Source organism: Cotesia typhae, unplaced genomic scaffold (genome assembly GCF_013202065.1).
Source record: "Cotesia typhae breed Kobodo isofemale line unplaced genomic scaffold, CoteBio_Ctyphae contig_44, whole genome shotgun sequence".
Taxonomy (NCBI): Eukaryota; Metazoa; Arthropoda; class Insecta; order Hymenoptera; family Braconidae; genus Cotesia; species Cotesia typhae.
In genome coordinates this window covers 3,394,412-3,409,055 of record NW_027423753.1, presented here as the reverse complement: position 1 = coordinate 3,409,055, position 14,644 = coordinate 3,394,412, and the positions used below count along the sequence as shown (strand labels likewise).

Below are 14,644 nucleotides of genomic sequence, written 5' to 3'. Positions count from 1 at the left end.
GGGTTGATAACGTAACCGCAGGAATAAGGGATAAAGCGAACAAATGTTAACGCTCAAGGGTAAGTTACCATGGTTACTGTGAACTCAATATCCGTGTAGCCGGAGGATTATACTGGCCTCAGGCGATAATCCCTCGCCGCGCAAAACCCACCAAGCGAAGCGCCTAGCTGATTATATTCCATTTCTATATATCGCCGACGGGTTTTCAGCTTCCAGCCTTTGGTCTTCAATACCACCTTTCGACACACGTGCTATCGTCAAGAGCGATCACCTTCAAGACTATTAGAAAATTTTTTAACAGCCAAAAACGCCTCGTGATATAAATCTCTATATATAGGTACATAAAAATAATAATAATAATAATAATAATAATCATCATCATCCACATTCTAGATTAAGAAAAAAAATTCCTTTTGAAAAAAATTTATTTGTTGAAAATTTTAATCAATTATTTCTTAGCTGAAGAATAATTTTTTTTTTTTTAATTTTCTAGATTTAGAAGAAAAAATAAACAATTTTCGATGAAAATTCACAAGTTTTTTTTTATAGAAAACTTACTGTGTGAAAAATTTTTGGTAATTATTTACAAGTGAGGTCAAATTCATATTGGGCCATAATTAGATAAAAAATTAATATTTCAAAAAATTTTTTTTTATTCTTCTTGTTTTTTCAGCGCATTTATGATAAAAATTTTTGCGAAAGAAAAAAATATAGATTTCGATAACTTTTTGCCTTCAAAAGTTGGAAAAACTTTTGGCTCTCATGTTTTTGAATAAAATTTATATTTTATCCTTATTTCATGTTTTTTTAAAAGTACATAAAAAAATGAACAATATCAAAAAAAAAAAAAAAGTTAAATATCACAATTTTTTTTTTTTTTAAATTTTTCATTTTTTTTATGTATTTAAAAAAAAAAATATCAATAATATCAAATAAAAATTTCGTTAAAAAAAATTAAAATTAAAATGATTGACCCCACAGATAAATATTTTCCAAAAGTTTTCTAAATTTTATGAAAAAAAAAGTTTTGGATAAAAATTCACAAGTTGTCGATATAAAATTTTTTTTTTCCTAATCAAATAAAATTTTTTTTAGCAAAAAAATTACTATGAACAAATTTTTATTTCTTCATCTAAGAAATAAAATTATTGAAAATCTTTAACAAAATTTAATTTCTTGTCAAAATACTAATTTTTTTTTAAATAAATTTTTTTTCTCAGAGTAGATTTGCTTATAAAATTATTAAAAATAAACTTTCAGTTAAAATAAAAAAAAATAACAATAAATAAACAGATAAATGAAAATATTCATTATTTAAGACAATGACAAACCCGAATTATTTTTTTTTTTTTAGATAAAACAATTTTTTTGTTCGTACCTTTATTTTTCTTATTATTTGTTTATCTCGACTACCTCACTTAATTCATACAATTTGTAAAAATATCATACTGTACCAAACACTGTTAAATCCATTATTTTTACATTTATTCCGTGTTCTTGGTTTATTATTTATTTATCAGTTTTTAAAATCATTATCGTCTAATAAATTCCACTGTGGTGGCAGTTGAGGAAAAAAAACGTCTCAGCAATTTAAAGCTGTAGTACGTATTTTTTTTTTTTTTTTTTTTTTATAATATTCTTTCAACAATTCTATTTTGTGTGTATGATATATTAATATTATTATTAGTAATATCATAATTATTATTATTATTATTATTATTATTATATATTACAAGTGACGTTAATTTTTTGACGCTGGATTATTATTTAAACATTTAAAATTTAATTTTTTAAACTATTATTTACACTTAGAATACACCACGCACTTTTTTATTTTATTACATATTTAATTAAATAAACTGCTATCTTCAACGAGACTAGTTCGCCGAAATATCAAAATAATTATTAAAAAAAAAAAAAAAAAAAAAAAAAAAAATAGTAAATTATATTTATAACGCATTATTAGTAACAAGTCCTTAGAATACTTAGTTAATATACTCAATAGTAAAAAGACCGCACTTACATGAGTTTAAAAAAATAATGTACGATCTTTAATTATTTTATTAATTATGTATTAAATAATAATTCAATAAAACTTGCGATCAATATATACGATATAATTATAAAGTGTAATGAAATGTAATAATTTGATTTGAAATAATTTGTCGCGTTATTTTGTTCAGGAATAATGATTGTCTCGCAACACAATTTATTTCTTACTGATTTTTTTTTAATTATTTTTTTTTTTTTTATCATTTTTTATCAAAGACGAAAAAATTAAAAATTAATTAATAATAATTGTTTAAATGGTTTCTTTTAATTATTCTTTCAATTGCGCATCCAATATTGTGATCATTATTTAAACTGTACAATGTACTATACAAACAATTGTTTCGTAATTGAAACTTACATTTGTTTCATTTTTTTTACTCATTCATTTTATTTTTAAAAATTATTAATGCAAACGTCACGCTCTTACGATTAATCTTCACTGAATTGTCAAAAAAATCATTAATTATATTTTTAAATAATCAAATTGAGAATAATTAAAATTACGCCATTAAATAAAATAATTTTTGATAACGTGTTAATAAAAAAAAAAAAATTTTTTTTTCTAAATTAAATCCATTATTTTTTCAAATTATAAATCAGGTACACGATTTTTTATTACACATTTATTATCATATTTTTTTGATAAAAAGAATCGTGTTTATTTAATTTTTTTTTTTTTTATTTTCAATTCAAATTTAATCCCTTACGTAAATTCAATATTACTTATTTTATTTTAATTAATTAATTAATAGAAAAAAACATAACAGCTAATTTACTAAAAAACATTGAGAATCTAAATTACAATATATAGAATAAATATAATAACAATTAAATGGTGAAGAATAATCGAGTAGCCAAATATTCTGTTGTACCAATATGAAAAATTATTGAATATTAAAAAGTTTTTTCACATAATTGTAATAATTAGTAACTAACAATTGACGTTACTAATGCCAAAAGGGCACATCTCAACATCTACGCATTTTTGACTCTGCAAAGCCAAAAAGGCGTAGAAAAACAATTTTTCACTCCAATTAAATTAAAAATATTTATAACATTTAGATCTATAAAAAAAATTAATAAAAAAATTTTTTTTATATACATCCTTTTGGCTTTCAGACAAAATAGTTTTAAACTATACACAGTGTTATCTGTGGTGAAAAAAAAATTTTTTGTAAGGCTAATAATTAATTATGATTAAAAAAAAATGATACGCCTTTTTGGCTTAAAATTTTTTTTGTCTTAGAGCCAAAAGGGCGTATAGAAAAAAATTTTTTTCATTCACTTTTCTTACAGATCTAAATGTTACAAACTTCTTTAAGTTAGTTGGAGGAAAAAAAATTTTTTTATCCCCTCTTTTGGCTTTGCAGAGCCAAATGTTGAGATACGCCCTTTTGGCATTAGTAACGCGAATTAATAATGACAATAATAATAGTAAGAAATAATCATATGCTTATAATATATTGTACAAATAAAACTATACAATTTGGACAGTGCTTCACGGATTATCAATTATTTATATAATTATTTGCAAAAATACAATTTACTATAAATCTATTACCATATTATTATAATAATTCTTAATAATAATAAAAAGAATAGTAATAAAATAATAATAATAATTACTTATATAATAATCATATTTATAAAAAAAAAAAATTAATTAAGAAAAAAAATGTACCTAATCACTTATATAATACAACTTGCACTGCACGTCCAAATGTATAGACCAAGTATTACAATTAAAGAGCAGACATACACATAACGTGGCAATGTATACGCACATTTTCAATGATTGTATCACTCCTAGAAGGTTCTCAGATAAATCTTTTCAACATACTTTTTGTTTTACATCAATTAATAACACTTAGATCTTTATCAGTATTAAGTAGAACAGAATTATTAAAAATTGATCCAAAACAATTAAAAAGTTATTTCAAAAAGATTTAATTATTTCATTTAAACACAACCCTCCCACAATCTCTATTCACAATTTACATAATCGCATTTCACTAAACGTTTTTATGTTCACTATAAACCAGCCAATCCATGGTATTTTTATAATTATTATTATTTTTTATTACTTTGTTTTTCTTCAAAAAAATAAAGAACAATCTATTTATAAACCTATGTATATAATATTATCATACATTAAAAAACTTTTTCAGTCGTTAATAGGAAGTGTGTGTGTATGTTGTATTATCGACATGATATTATTATAATTATAACTATTAATATCGCGGTACTAACTCCAAAAAAATACGTCGTATGAATTTAATTTAATATTAATAGAATTTATTGGAATAATGATCTTCAAACCACTAATAAAAAAAAAAAATTATGTAGTCACATATTTTCCTATTTTATACTTAGTATTATCTGTGGTGAAAAAAAATTTCAGATAATATCAAATATAATCCAGATTACACTGGATATAATCCGAAAAAATATCCCGTATAATTTAAATTATACTCAATAGAATCTTGGATTATATAATTTTTTCGAAAATTGTGATATTCAACTTTTTTCTTTTTTAATTTATAAATTTTTTTGAAAATTTGTTAAAATTGTGATAATTAATTTTTTTTTTTAATTGTTCATTTTTTTTTGTATTTTTCAAAAATGTAATGCAATGCATGGATAGAAAATATTTAAGGAGCTTTTAAGCACAATTTTTCCAATAATTTGGAGTTGAAAAATTTTTGGTAAATATTTTCAAGTGGGGTCACGATTTTAATTTTAATTTTTTTTAACGAAATTTCTGTCCGATTTTAATAATGCATTTTTTTTTAATACATAAAAAATGAACAATTAAAAAGAAAAAATTAGATTATCACAATTTTCACAAATTTTACAAATTTTCAAAAAAATTTAGAAATTAAACAAGAAAAAAGTTGAATAGCACAATTTTTTAAAAAATTGACTCTGAAATAATAAAAAAAATTCTAAAATTGACTTTTTGAAATTAGTACCGCGATAAAATTATAACTATTATTATTTATCAATTAATTATAATCAATGTTTGATTATCAATAATCAATAAATGAATTTGGAGTTTATAAAAAATACCAGGCCGATCCGAGTGAACATTTGCCGAGTACACGTCTCATGTATACAATTTACGTATAACGCAATATTGTTGATATTATCATCATCATTTGAAAAATTACAATAATAATAATAGCAGCAATAGTAACAGCATAAATAGCAGAGGAGGACCGTCGAGGCCAGCTCGAGCCGATCACTCGCGTTCCTACCCCTTACAGAACATCACTTCAAGTATGCTTTATAGAGCGTTGTGCTTCTACACGATTCCTTCTCTTGCTCGAGGAGGAACAAAAGGTCCCTAAAGTTAACTCTCTTCACTCGCGGCCTCATTGGCATTGGTCGGTTCATTCCTGACGCGGAAGCATTCACATTCGCACTGCCTCCAGGGTTATTTGTCGAACTACCAGTGTCTAATTTCGGCTTTTTCCGCGGACCTATCGCTTGCAAGGCTGTCAGATTCGCTTCACGTTGTCGTAGCTCTTCCATCTCAGCTCTTTGCATCTGAAAAAATAAAAAAATTTATTTATTTATTCATAAATGACAATATATACGACTCGTCTAAAAGAAGATGATAAAATTACCTCCTTGGCTTTAGCTTTTAATTTAGCTTGCTCGGGATCCTCGTTTTTCGCGCGACTTTTTGCGGCCTTCAATAGCAACTCACGTTCCTGTTCTTCGTGTCTTCTACGTTCTACTCTGTCGAGTTCCTCAAGAAATTTAAGCTGAGCTCTCACATCTTGCGTTACTTCATACCGAGGGTCAACCTAAGTTAGTTATAAAATATTTAAAATATTATTTTTTTTTTTTTTAAATAATCAGAATGTTGTACACCAAATTTTTAGTTTTATTTTTCTTCAATTGCGACGTTTTGTCAATTTTATTTTTAAATCATCAATTGTATGTATTTGTGACTTATTATTATGATTTAAAAATTTTTCTACACATAGATTACTTGATGGTGTCAAAATAAAATTGATGAAACGTCGCAATCGATTATTTGACAATTTAAAATAATAAAAACATTTACTGTTAAATTATTTTTATAAATTAAATACTCACTTTTATAAAATCTATCCGATGTTCAGCGATAACTGCCAATTTTTCAACTAAATTCTTTAACCTTTCTTGAGTCGCATGAGATATTAATGCTGCAACTTCTTGATTCGGTTCTTCAAGACCGTAACTTGAAACTAAAATTACAAATTACGTCAAAATTATCATCTTTTTGTATTTTGCATCACTGATTTTAACTGTTTAATTTTTATATTCAAATTTAAACTTTTCTTGTATTTATCATAATTACATTCCAAATTTAAGAAAAAAAATTTTTTTTTTAATATTTAAAATTTGAAATTTTTATATTTTCATAATTTATACTTGTACTTTGTTATAATATTTTTTTGTATACTTTTACCATTTGGCTTTACTGAATTGGCATTGAAATTTAAAAATAAATAAAAATAAAAAATTTTTTTATTTTATTTAAAAAAAAAAAAATTACCAATTTGTTTAATCCTCTGTTGAAGTGGCGAGACATGTAAGAAAACTTCATCCTTACAAGACCGTATTTGCGTACCGACAAATTCTGTTGATCCAAGAATTCTTTGAGACTCTTCAGCGAGATTTACACCTCCCATCGCCGCGACATCGTTGATGTCATCATCACCCCTTGAATTAAAAAAAAAATTTTATTAAAATAAAATAAAATAAAAAAAAAAAAAAAAAAAAAAAGTAAAATATCAATATTAATAATTACGTGTAGCCTGCTGATGAAAAAGTCTTTTTTTCTTTTTCTTTATTCGGTGGTTTAGTAACAAGAGAAGGCACTGTGGTTTTATTAACAGTAGTGGCGGCGTTAACTGTCTTACCCTGCGTAACAGTGGGTATCGTTTTAATAAGTGTGCTGGTAGTTATCGGGGATTTCTGTACAGTTGGCGAAGCCAGTCTCACATTCGTAAGCGCTACGGTTGATTTCACAGTATGTGCCACTGGAGTGCGAACTATTGTCGTCATAGGTCGTATCTAATTTGAAAAAATTAATTATATTTTTTACTCTTAATTTAACGACCTTGAGTAATTATTATTAAAAATATTCAGTTCATTAATTTATTGATTAATTACCAGTCTAGATGGGATCGCTTGAGGTGCTCGAGGACCAACTGTTGATGTTACTACAGAGGGAGGTGCCATAACTCTTAATGGAGCTGGTGAACTGGACACTACTACTGGTACCGTCGACATTGCAACTGTTGGCCTTATTTGATTCTATAAAATTTAATTTAGTGAATTATATCATCTAAATATTATTTTTTAATAAGAATAAAAAATTAAAAAATAATAATAATAATAAATTAAATTAACTTAAATTATTATTATTATTATTATTATTATTATCATTATTATTATTATAACTAAAAGCGGCATGATGGCCGAGCGAACTAAAGTCATTATCCCGTTAGTTCGGTCGCACAATCATGCCGTGAGGCGAGGGTTCGAGCCCTGACGGTTGTTAGAATAGTTCCAACACCAACCGTCGGGGGTCGCTCCGGTAGCCGAACTGTGTACTGGCATGGGTTTTCTCTGTGGTTTCCCCATCGCCACTATTCCAACAACCGATCGAAAGGGGTGAGGAATAGGGTAAATGCAGTACAGAAAGCACAAGTCGGTCCACAGCCGCATGGAGAATAATAAAAGATATGTGCAAGAATAAGATATTGATAATTGAAAGAGAGAGCAGATATGTTAATAATAAAAAAGTGGAGAGATATATTGGAATATGTTGATAATAAAAAGTGGAGAACATATTGGAATATGTTGATAATAAAAGTGGATGAGGGTTGAAAGATTGTGTTGATATAATATTAAAAAGCGAAGAACATACGATGATAATAGAGAGAAAAACTATATGTGGAGACGCTGATACAATCAGCCTTGTAAAAGTCAGAATTAGTATACAAGTAAAACTCATAATAAATAAAATATTATTATTATTATTATTATTATTATTATTATTATTATTATTATAATAATAATAAAACATACTTGTGTAATGATTGGAGATGATGCTATCGAGTAAACAACATTTGGAGGTGGTGGTTTGATACCATCGATGACCAATTCCTTGGTAACAAGTGATTGCCTTAAAAGTGGCAAACTCTTTTTGAGAAAACCAATTAAACATGGCTGAGGTGATGCGTTTAATAATTTCTCGAGTCTATCACAAAACTCTTCAGGTTCAACTTTAGTATCAATTAACTCTTGTATTAACGACCGTACATTACGTTCCACTGCTTTAGGTTCCCGACTAGATAATTCTAACAAGTTTGCTAAAAATTTACGACACTTTTCTTTGGTATTATCTGCGGTTTGGCGCTATAAAATAAAAATCATCAATTAGAGGATAAATAACAAATATAACTTTTATTTCACTCATTGAATAGCTCCAATAAGTATTTAATTAGATTGATTGATTTATATACCTGTTGAGGTGTTTGCGCTACTGGAGTTGTCGTGGCTGGCGTCGTTGCGGGTGTTGCCGTCGTAGTAGAACTCACTACTGTTCCTGGTGTCACTGTCGTCGTGGTAACGCTCGCGGCTACCGTCTAATTAATTAATAAATAAATAATTATAATTAATAATCAATGTCAATAAATCTACATACCAGTTTACTGTAATTTATAATAACTAGTCTTTAATAAAATTTTAAAATCAAGCCAAACGATTTTATAATAAATAAATAAATAAATAAATAATTATTTACTTGCTTGGAGATTGCTCCAATTAATAAAATTTTAAATGCAATTTCAAGACGCACTCAAACCTCATATAGACCCATTTGAATATTTTTAAAATATTATTTTGAGAAATTAAAAAATTAACACCCCATAATTTTTTTTAAAAAATAAATTCTGATAAATTACAATGCTCACTAATTGATAGAGTAATTAAAATTTATGTCCCAAAAAATAATTACGATAAGATAGATAATAATTTATAAAAAAATTTAACAAAATTTAGACACTGAGAGAAATAATTTTGAAAATTTTTAAAAAATGTGTTCTTCAGCACATGCTTTAAAAATTTAGCAAATAAAATGATTTTAATAAAATAAATAAAATAAACTCCTAAGCGATCGCTACACGGAAAAAAGTAAATTGTAATAAATAATAGTCGATTTATAATAAGTAATTATCAACTGCTAAAAATTACCATTTCAAACAGTAAAATCGTGATTTTAATTTATCATTTAAATACTACAATTTATTCTTTACATGGAAGAAAATATTTATATTTTTTCCACCCTGATGTCTGCTTTACTGTTTGAAACTATAAAAATTAACCGGAATCCGAGAGTGAATTTTACAATTTACTTTTTTCCGTGTAGATAACATGCAAATCCTCGTATGAACGTGAGTCAACGTTGATGCACAAATCTAGGAGCTATAAAAATAAACAAAACGTGATCTACTGTAAAACATAACAATAAAAAAAAAATAACTAATTGATAATTATAATAAATAATCACCTTACCAAAATCATTCAACTAAAAAAATCTAAAATTCTACACGAGCATTTAAAAATCGGTCTCAAAAGGTATGAGGTGCGTCACCTGAACGGGTTTTCGAATGGTGGCGAGTGGTGGCCCAGTGAACTGAGCGTTCAGCCTACTTACAGCCGGTACAGAGGTCAGACGATAAGCAGTTGCTCCAGGAGTCGAGGCAACCACAGCATTCCCCGCAATATTATTAGGAGTGACAGCATTCCCGCCAGGAGCTGCCGCCGCCGCCGGGACCGGGCCTACCCTCAACAGTTGGTACTGTCCATTTTCTGTTTTGACAATCAGGTGTCCCTGGGTTCCGGGTTGCAATCCATGAAGAGCTTGCAGTGTAATCTAAATAATAAAATAATTAATTTTCACCAAATAAATAAATAAATAATAATTTATTAAATTTACCCCTGGACCTCCAGGTCTGGTATTAACAATATGCGGGCCAATAACAACTCTGGGAGCAGCGACTTGCTTCCCAGGCTGCTGACCAGCCACCGGAGTGCCTGGTCTCACCGCATTAACATTAACAAACTGGACATTGCTAGGCACAATGGACGAGGCAACTCCTCCAGCTTTGGCTTGTAATGTCGTGGTTACGACATTACCAGCCACAGAAGCCGGAACTGACATCGGAACAGAAACCATGCCCCCAGGTGCACCACTAGTCTTAATAACAAGCGCAGTACCCGGACCGGGTTTATTAACACCACCAGTCACAACAGTCGGCTGTCCACTTTGAGTCACTACCGAGCCGACATTGCTGACGACGACGTTCGAGGCACTCTGAAGCACTGTTCCCTGTGAAGAAACCCCGAGAGTACCGTTGGCTAATTGCCCGACAGTTTGCGCGGGGAAAGTAAGTTTATTATTAACATTAACAACACCAGAGGTAACCACTTGCCCAGCGACAGAGGGATTGTAAATCAACTTAACAGACTCGTGGGCCTTGGTCAAGGCGATGTTGCTCGGCTGGTTGCTGGTCACCTGGACCTGGTTGCCTGCTCCGAGCTGGTTGATGTAGGTAGCGGTAGCGGGAATCCCAGCACCGGCACTGCTGATGTTCCCACTGGTACTTACAGTTTGTACGTGCTGCTGCTGCTGCTGTTGTTGATGCTGCTGCTGTTGTTGATGCTGCTGCTGTTGTTGATGCTGCTGATGTTGTTGATGTTGTTGGTGTTGTTGATGTAGCTGCTGCTGCTGCTGATGCTGAGTAGTCACTACGACCTGAGAAGAACCTCCAACCACGTTAGAGGTGACGACGTTTACTGGCAGCAAGGTGGTCGTAGTAATCGACTTGGTGACTTCCTGAGTCATCAGGGAGTTGTTTACGGTGGTGGTACCGCCGCCGTTGGCAACCCCATGTTTCTGTACCACGCTGGGGATGCTGCCCCCGTTCGAAATACCCGTTGTTAACTGGTGATGGTGGTTCTGGTGAGCCGTGGCTGCAGTTACTAGAGAGTGACCCGCGACTGCCGGCGACGACGTTACCAACTGCGTCTCGAGCGAGCCCACGATCGCGTTTACCGCGGATTCATCGACGTCCGTGCTGAGAGCTTCCTCCAGAAACTTAGCTGACGCCATTTTCTTCCAAGCTCCAACTGTAAACTAAAATACGCAGGCGCGTGGCCAAAATAATTCCCATAGTGCATTGTCCCCTACCTCGGACTTACTCAATCGCGCTCTCTCTTTTACACCAACTATCAGTGTTACTGGCAAACTTGAGCCCGATGCTGATGATCCTGATCCTCTAATATTCCACATTACTGCCATCAAATCAACACTAACAATTTTACTTACGGATTTTATTTATTTGCTATCTGTTTTTTTAGTTGCACTCCAAAACTTTGTTAATATTTTTTATTCAAAACACTTTTGGATACTTTATTTTTATTTATTTTAATTGTTGCTCCATTTTTTTATATTGTTTAAACTTTAACAACTTTTTTTAACACCATTTCCAGTTAACTGTATACGTAATTATAAACGCTCGAGGCGAAGAGGAGTGATATTCATAAAGCTCCTTTCCCAACACAACACACAAGTACATATATCAATTTCAATAGCAATATGGCTGCTGTCAATAGCCGCTGAGTTGTTGAAACACGTCACCCCGCCAAAATACTCCGAAAGAGATCAAAATTTATTTGGCTTAGAAAAATTTGTTATTTTCATATTTTTTTCGGTTTTTAAGATTTTATTTTTAGAAACTTTTATTTATTCACCTTAACAATTATTTATATATATTTTCACTACTATCATAATATACCTATAATTATTTTCTGTTCTTAAAGACACACTGGGGGCGTTGTTGTTTGACACCGTATTTGTAAAGAGACGCTTTTTTTAAGTTTCTTTTGTGGTTTTTATTATTTACTTTTGTTGAATTTTATTATTTAATTTAATTTATGTACTAAGTTTTTTATTTATTTAATATTTGCAGAAAAAGTTGGAGTAAAAAAAAAAAATTGAATGAAGTTTTAAAATTTAAACTTTTCGCGCTCATTGAAATTATTTTGAACAGTAGCGCCACTTTTGAAATACTAAAAGTAATTACCGCAAAATTAAACGACTAATATTTAAAAAAAAATAATTGTTAGATTATGTGACACTGAAGTTAACAGATATAAAAAATTTTTTAGATATTTATAGCAATTAAATTATTAAAAAAACAATTAAATTAAAAAGTTTCACATTATGACTTAAAAAATGTAAAAAATGTTAAAGGTATTAAAAATTGCAGACATCTAATAATTCTTAAAATTTTTGATTTTTTTATCTCAATAAAAATTGTAAGTAAAAAAATATTTTTTAAAAATTTCATGTGTAATTTTAAAAATTTCTACGTGTGAAATTTTTTCTTTTATTTTTTTTTTTAAATAATTTTTTAATAAAAAAAAAAAATTCTAAAAATTTTTAAATGTAGTTAATAAATCAAACTATGTATATTGTAAAAAGTTTGTCAGTCTAAGAAATGTTTTTATTAATATATAAAAATTTTCTTTAAATAAATACCAAGTTATAGCCTCTAAAAACAATTATGTCTAATTTAAAAGTAAGGATAATAGTAATAATACAACCCAAAGCTTGAAGTTGTCACTATCGTCACAATAATAATTAAATATAAAAGACCTGGACCTAAAATTTTCATACAGTTTGAAACATTGTCATTTTGTTGAAGTGAATACGTTTTAATTAATTTATCAAATTTGTTTTTAGGTACGTCTATCTGCACAGGTTCACCAGCTTCAATATCGATAAGTCTTTCGTGGATTTCTAAAAAAAAAAAAAAATGTTCAATTAATTTTTTTTTTATAAACATTCAAGAAAATACAAACATCAACAGACATCTTACAATTTTTTAGATTATTAGAACAAATTTTTAGTAAAAAAATTTGTTTTCTTATAATTTTCAAATGTTTGCTGATTTCAGTATTATATATTTAAGTAATTAATTAAATAAAATTACCATATAGTTTTGGATAGAGTTCTTCATATGTGGGCAGCCTCGAGTCTATGAAATTCGGTATTTCTGTATCGACAGTAGCAGGACAGCATTTACATTTCGATCCCTTTAAAATTAAAATTGAAATTTATTAAAAGAAAGAACATTTAATTCAATAATCGTAAGTACTTCTTTTTATCAATTATTAAATAAAAACTAATTTTATTTAATTTTAGATTCAACACTTACATTCATGTGAGGTAAATTCTCGGACTCGTAAACCAAAGTACTTGCAACTGAAGTCCAAATTTTGTCTTCTGAAGTACTGGCTTCCTTTTTTTGATTCTGCCAGTTAATTAATCACAAAATAAATAATAGTATTCACTAAACAACTTTTAAATTACACACAGAAAAATAAATTTTTCAATCAAGTAAATAATTTTTTAAAATTTCATCTCTTTAATTTGAGTAAAAAAATTCTTAAACTAAGAAATAGTAAATTTTACTTAATTTAAGAATTTTTGGTCTTTATGCAAGACAATGAAACCCTTCATAATTATTTTTTTGGTTCAAGAATTTTTCTCTTGATTCAAGTTAATTTTTTTTTTTTTTTTTTTTTTTCAGTGTAGGTATGAAAAAATTTCTTACTTTTTGCTCGTCGATCTTCATCCAGTCGTACATAAATCTCCAATTCACAGACGGAAACATTAGAGCCATTGGAGATAACGTAATGTAAACGAAGTCTTTTCTGATATCTGAAATAGCCAGCATCTTCACAAACTTAAAATGCAATTTCAAAAAATTCAAATAATATAAACACGTTAGTGCGTGATAAAATACGTAAGTATTAACACGTGACAATGAACGAAAAGAACTTCTACTTGTTCAGAGAGCAGGACCTTTGTAAAGAAAAAAATAAGCAGGTAGAAAATTTTTCTCCCTACTTAATATATGGCTAGGATTGTCTTACTAATGTAGGTACCATTGTCCGGCTAAAATTTTTATGACATGAACTATACAAAGATTTCTTTTAAGCTTTTTATCCTATCAATTCACGCCCCTTGTTTTTGAAACAATTACAATGAATTTGCTTTTGTCATCAAAAATTTATCATTATTTTTTTTTCTTCATTCTAATTTTTTTAAGTAAAATAAAAAATAAGTTTCAAAAAGAGAAATTAAAATTAAAATTGTTACAAATTTTTCATTGATGAACACTCTTGAATTTTTGGGCAATCTTTCTCACCAAATTTATAAATTATTTTTATTTTTGGAACATAACACTGAATTTAGCCGTCAGCTGTTAATTTAAAAAATTTTTTTAATAAATTAATTACAATAAAATAATGCTTCTGAAAATTTTCATTTGTGATTTTTATTAATTTTCACATGTGAAACTTGTGAATTTAATTTTTTATATAATAATTTAATTGCTATAAAATTCTAAAAAAAATTTTTAATATCTGTCATTTTGGAATTTAAAATTCCTTTTTTTTTTTTTTTTTTTTTTTTTTTTTTTTTTTAATAAAAATTATAAAATCAAAATGTTTATAA

The 14,644-nt window shown here is 28.2% G+C and overlaps 2 protein-coding genes across 4 annotated transcripts; both read right to left on the bottom strand.

Annotated features, from left to right (window-relative positions):
• Positions 1 to 1,606: 1,606 nt before the first annotated feature.
• LOC141528640 (transcription initiation factor TFIID subunit 4) lies at positions 1,607 to 11,866 on the bottom strand. 3 transcript variants are annotated; one of them, XM_074244796.1, is made up of 10 exons: positions 10,055 to 11,866; positions 9,710 to 9,991; positions 8,580 to 8,702; positions 8,143 to 8,472; positions 7,222 to 7,365; positions 6,857 to 7,122; positions 6,602 to 6,768; positions 6,160 to 6,290; positions 5,682 to 5,864; positions 1,607 to 5,601 (listed from the first exon to the last, which is right to left on the bottom strand). In XM_074244796.1, exons 1-10 carry the CDS (start codon positions 11,228 to 11,230, stop codon positions 5,323 to 5,325), a joined length of 3,081 nt encoding a protein of 1,026 aa, XP_074100897.1. In that variant the 5' UTR covers positions 11,231 to 11,866; the 3' UTR covers positions 1,607 to 5,322. The 3 variants fall into 3 exon arrangements, with proteins under 3 accessions (XP_074100897.1, XP_074100898.1, XP_074100899.1); XM_074244797.1 differs by having other exon boundaries at positions 9,773 to 9,991; positions 10,055 to 11,864; XM_074244798.1 differs by having other exon boundaries at positions 10,727 to 11,864.
• Positions 11,867 to 12,583: 717 nt separating this feature from the next.
• LOC141528713 (uncharacterized) lies at positions 12,584 to 14,053 on the bottom strand. The gene is made up of 4 exons (XM_074244904.1): positions 13,740 to 14,053; positions 13,341 to 13,436; positions 13,116 to 13,218; positions 12,584 to 12,922 (listed from the first exon to the last, which is right to left on the bottom strand). The coding sequence occupies exons 1-4, from the start codon at positions 13,860 to 13,862 to the stop codon at positions 12,696 to 12,698; spliced, it is 549 nt and encodes a 182-aa protein (XP_074101005.1). The 5' UTR covers positions 13,863 to 14,053; the 3' UTR covers positions 12,584 to 12,695.
• Positions 14,054 to 14,644: the final 591 nt, after the last annotated feature.

Bases quoted from the DNA above. Each gene is read 5' to 3' on its own strand.
- LOC141528640 (XM_074244796.1), bottom strand. From the start codon at position 11,230: ATGGCGTCAGCTAAGTTTCTGGAGGAAGCTCTCAGCACGGACGTCGAT. The intron at 8,473-8,579 runs GTATATAAATCA...TTTATTTTATAG, and splicing joins TAGCGCAAACACCTCAACAG to CGCCAAACCGCAGATAATAC. The intron at 7,123-7,221 runs GTAATTAATCAA...TTTTCAAATTAG, and splicing joins AAGCGATCCCATCTAGACTG to ATACGACCTATGACGACAAT.
- LOC141528713 (XM_074244904.1), bottom strand. From the start codon at position 13,862: ATGCTGGCTATTTCAGATATCAGAAAAGACTTCGTTTACATTACGTTA. The intron at 13,437-13,739 runs GTAAGAAATTTT...ATTAACTGGCAG, and splicing joins TGAAGATCGACGAGCAAAAA to AATCAAAAAAAGGAAGCCAG. The intron at 13,219-13,340 runs GTAAGTGTTGAA...TTAATTTTAAAG, and splicing joins AGAATTTACCTCACATGAAT to GGATCGAAATGTAAATGCTG.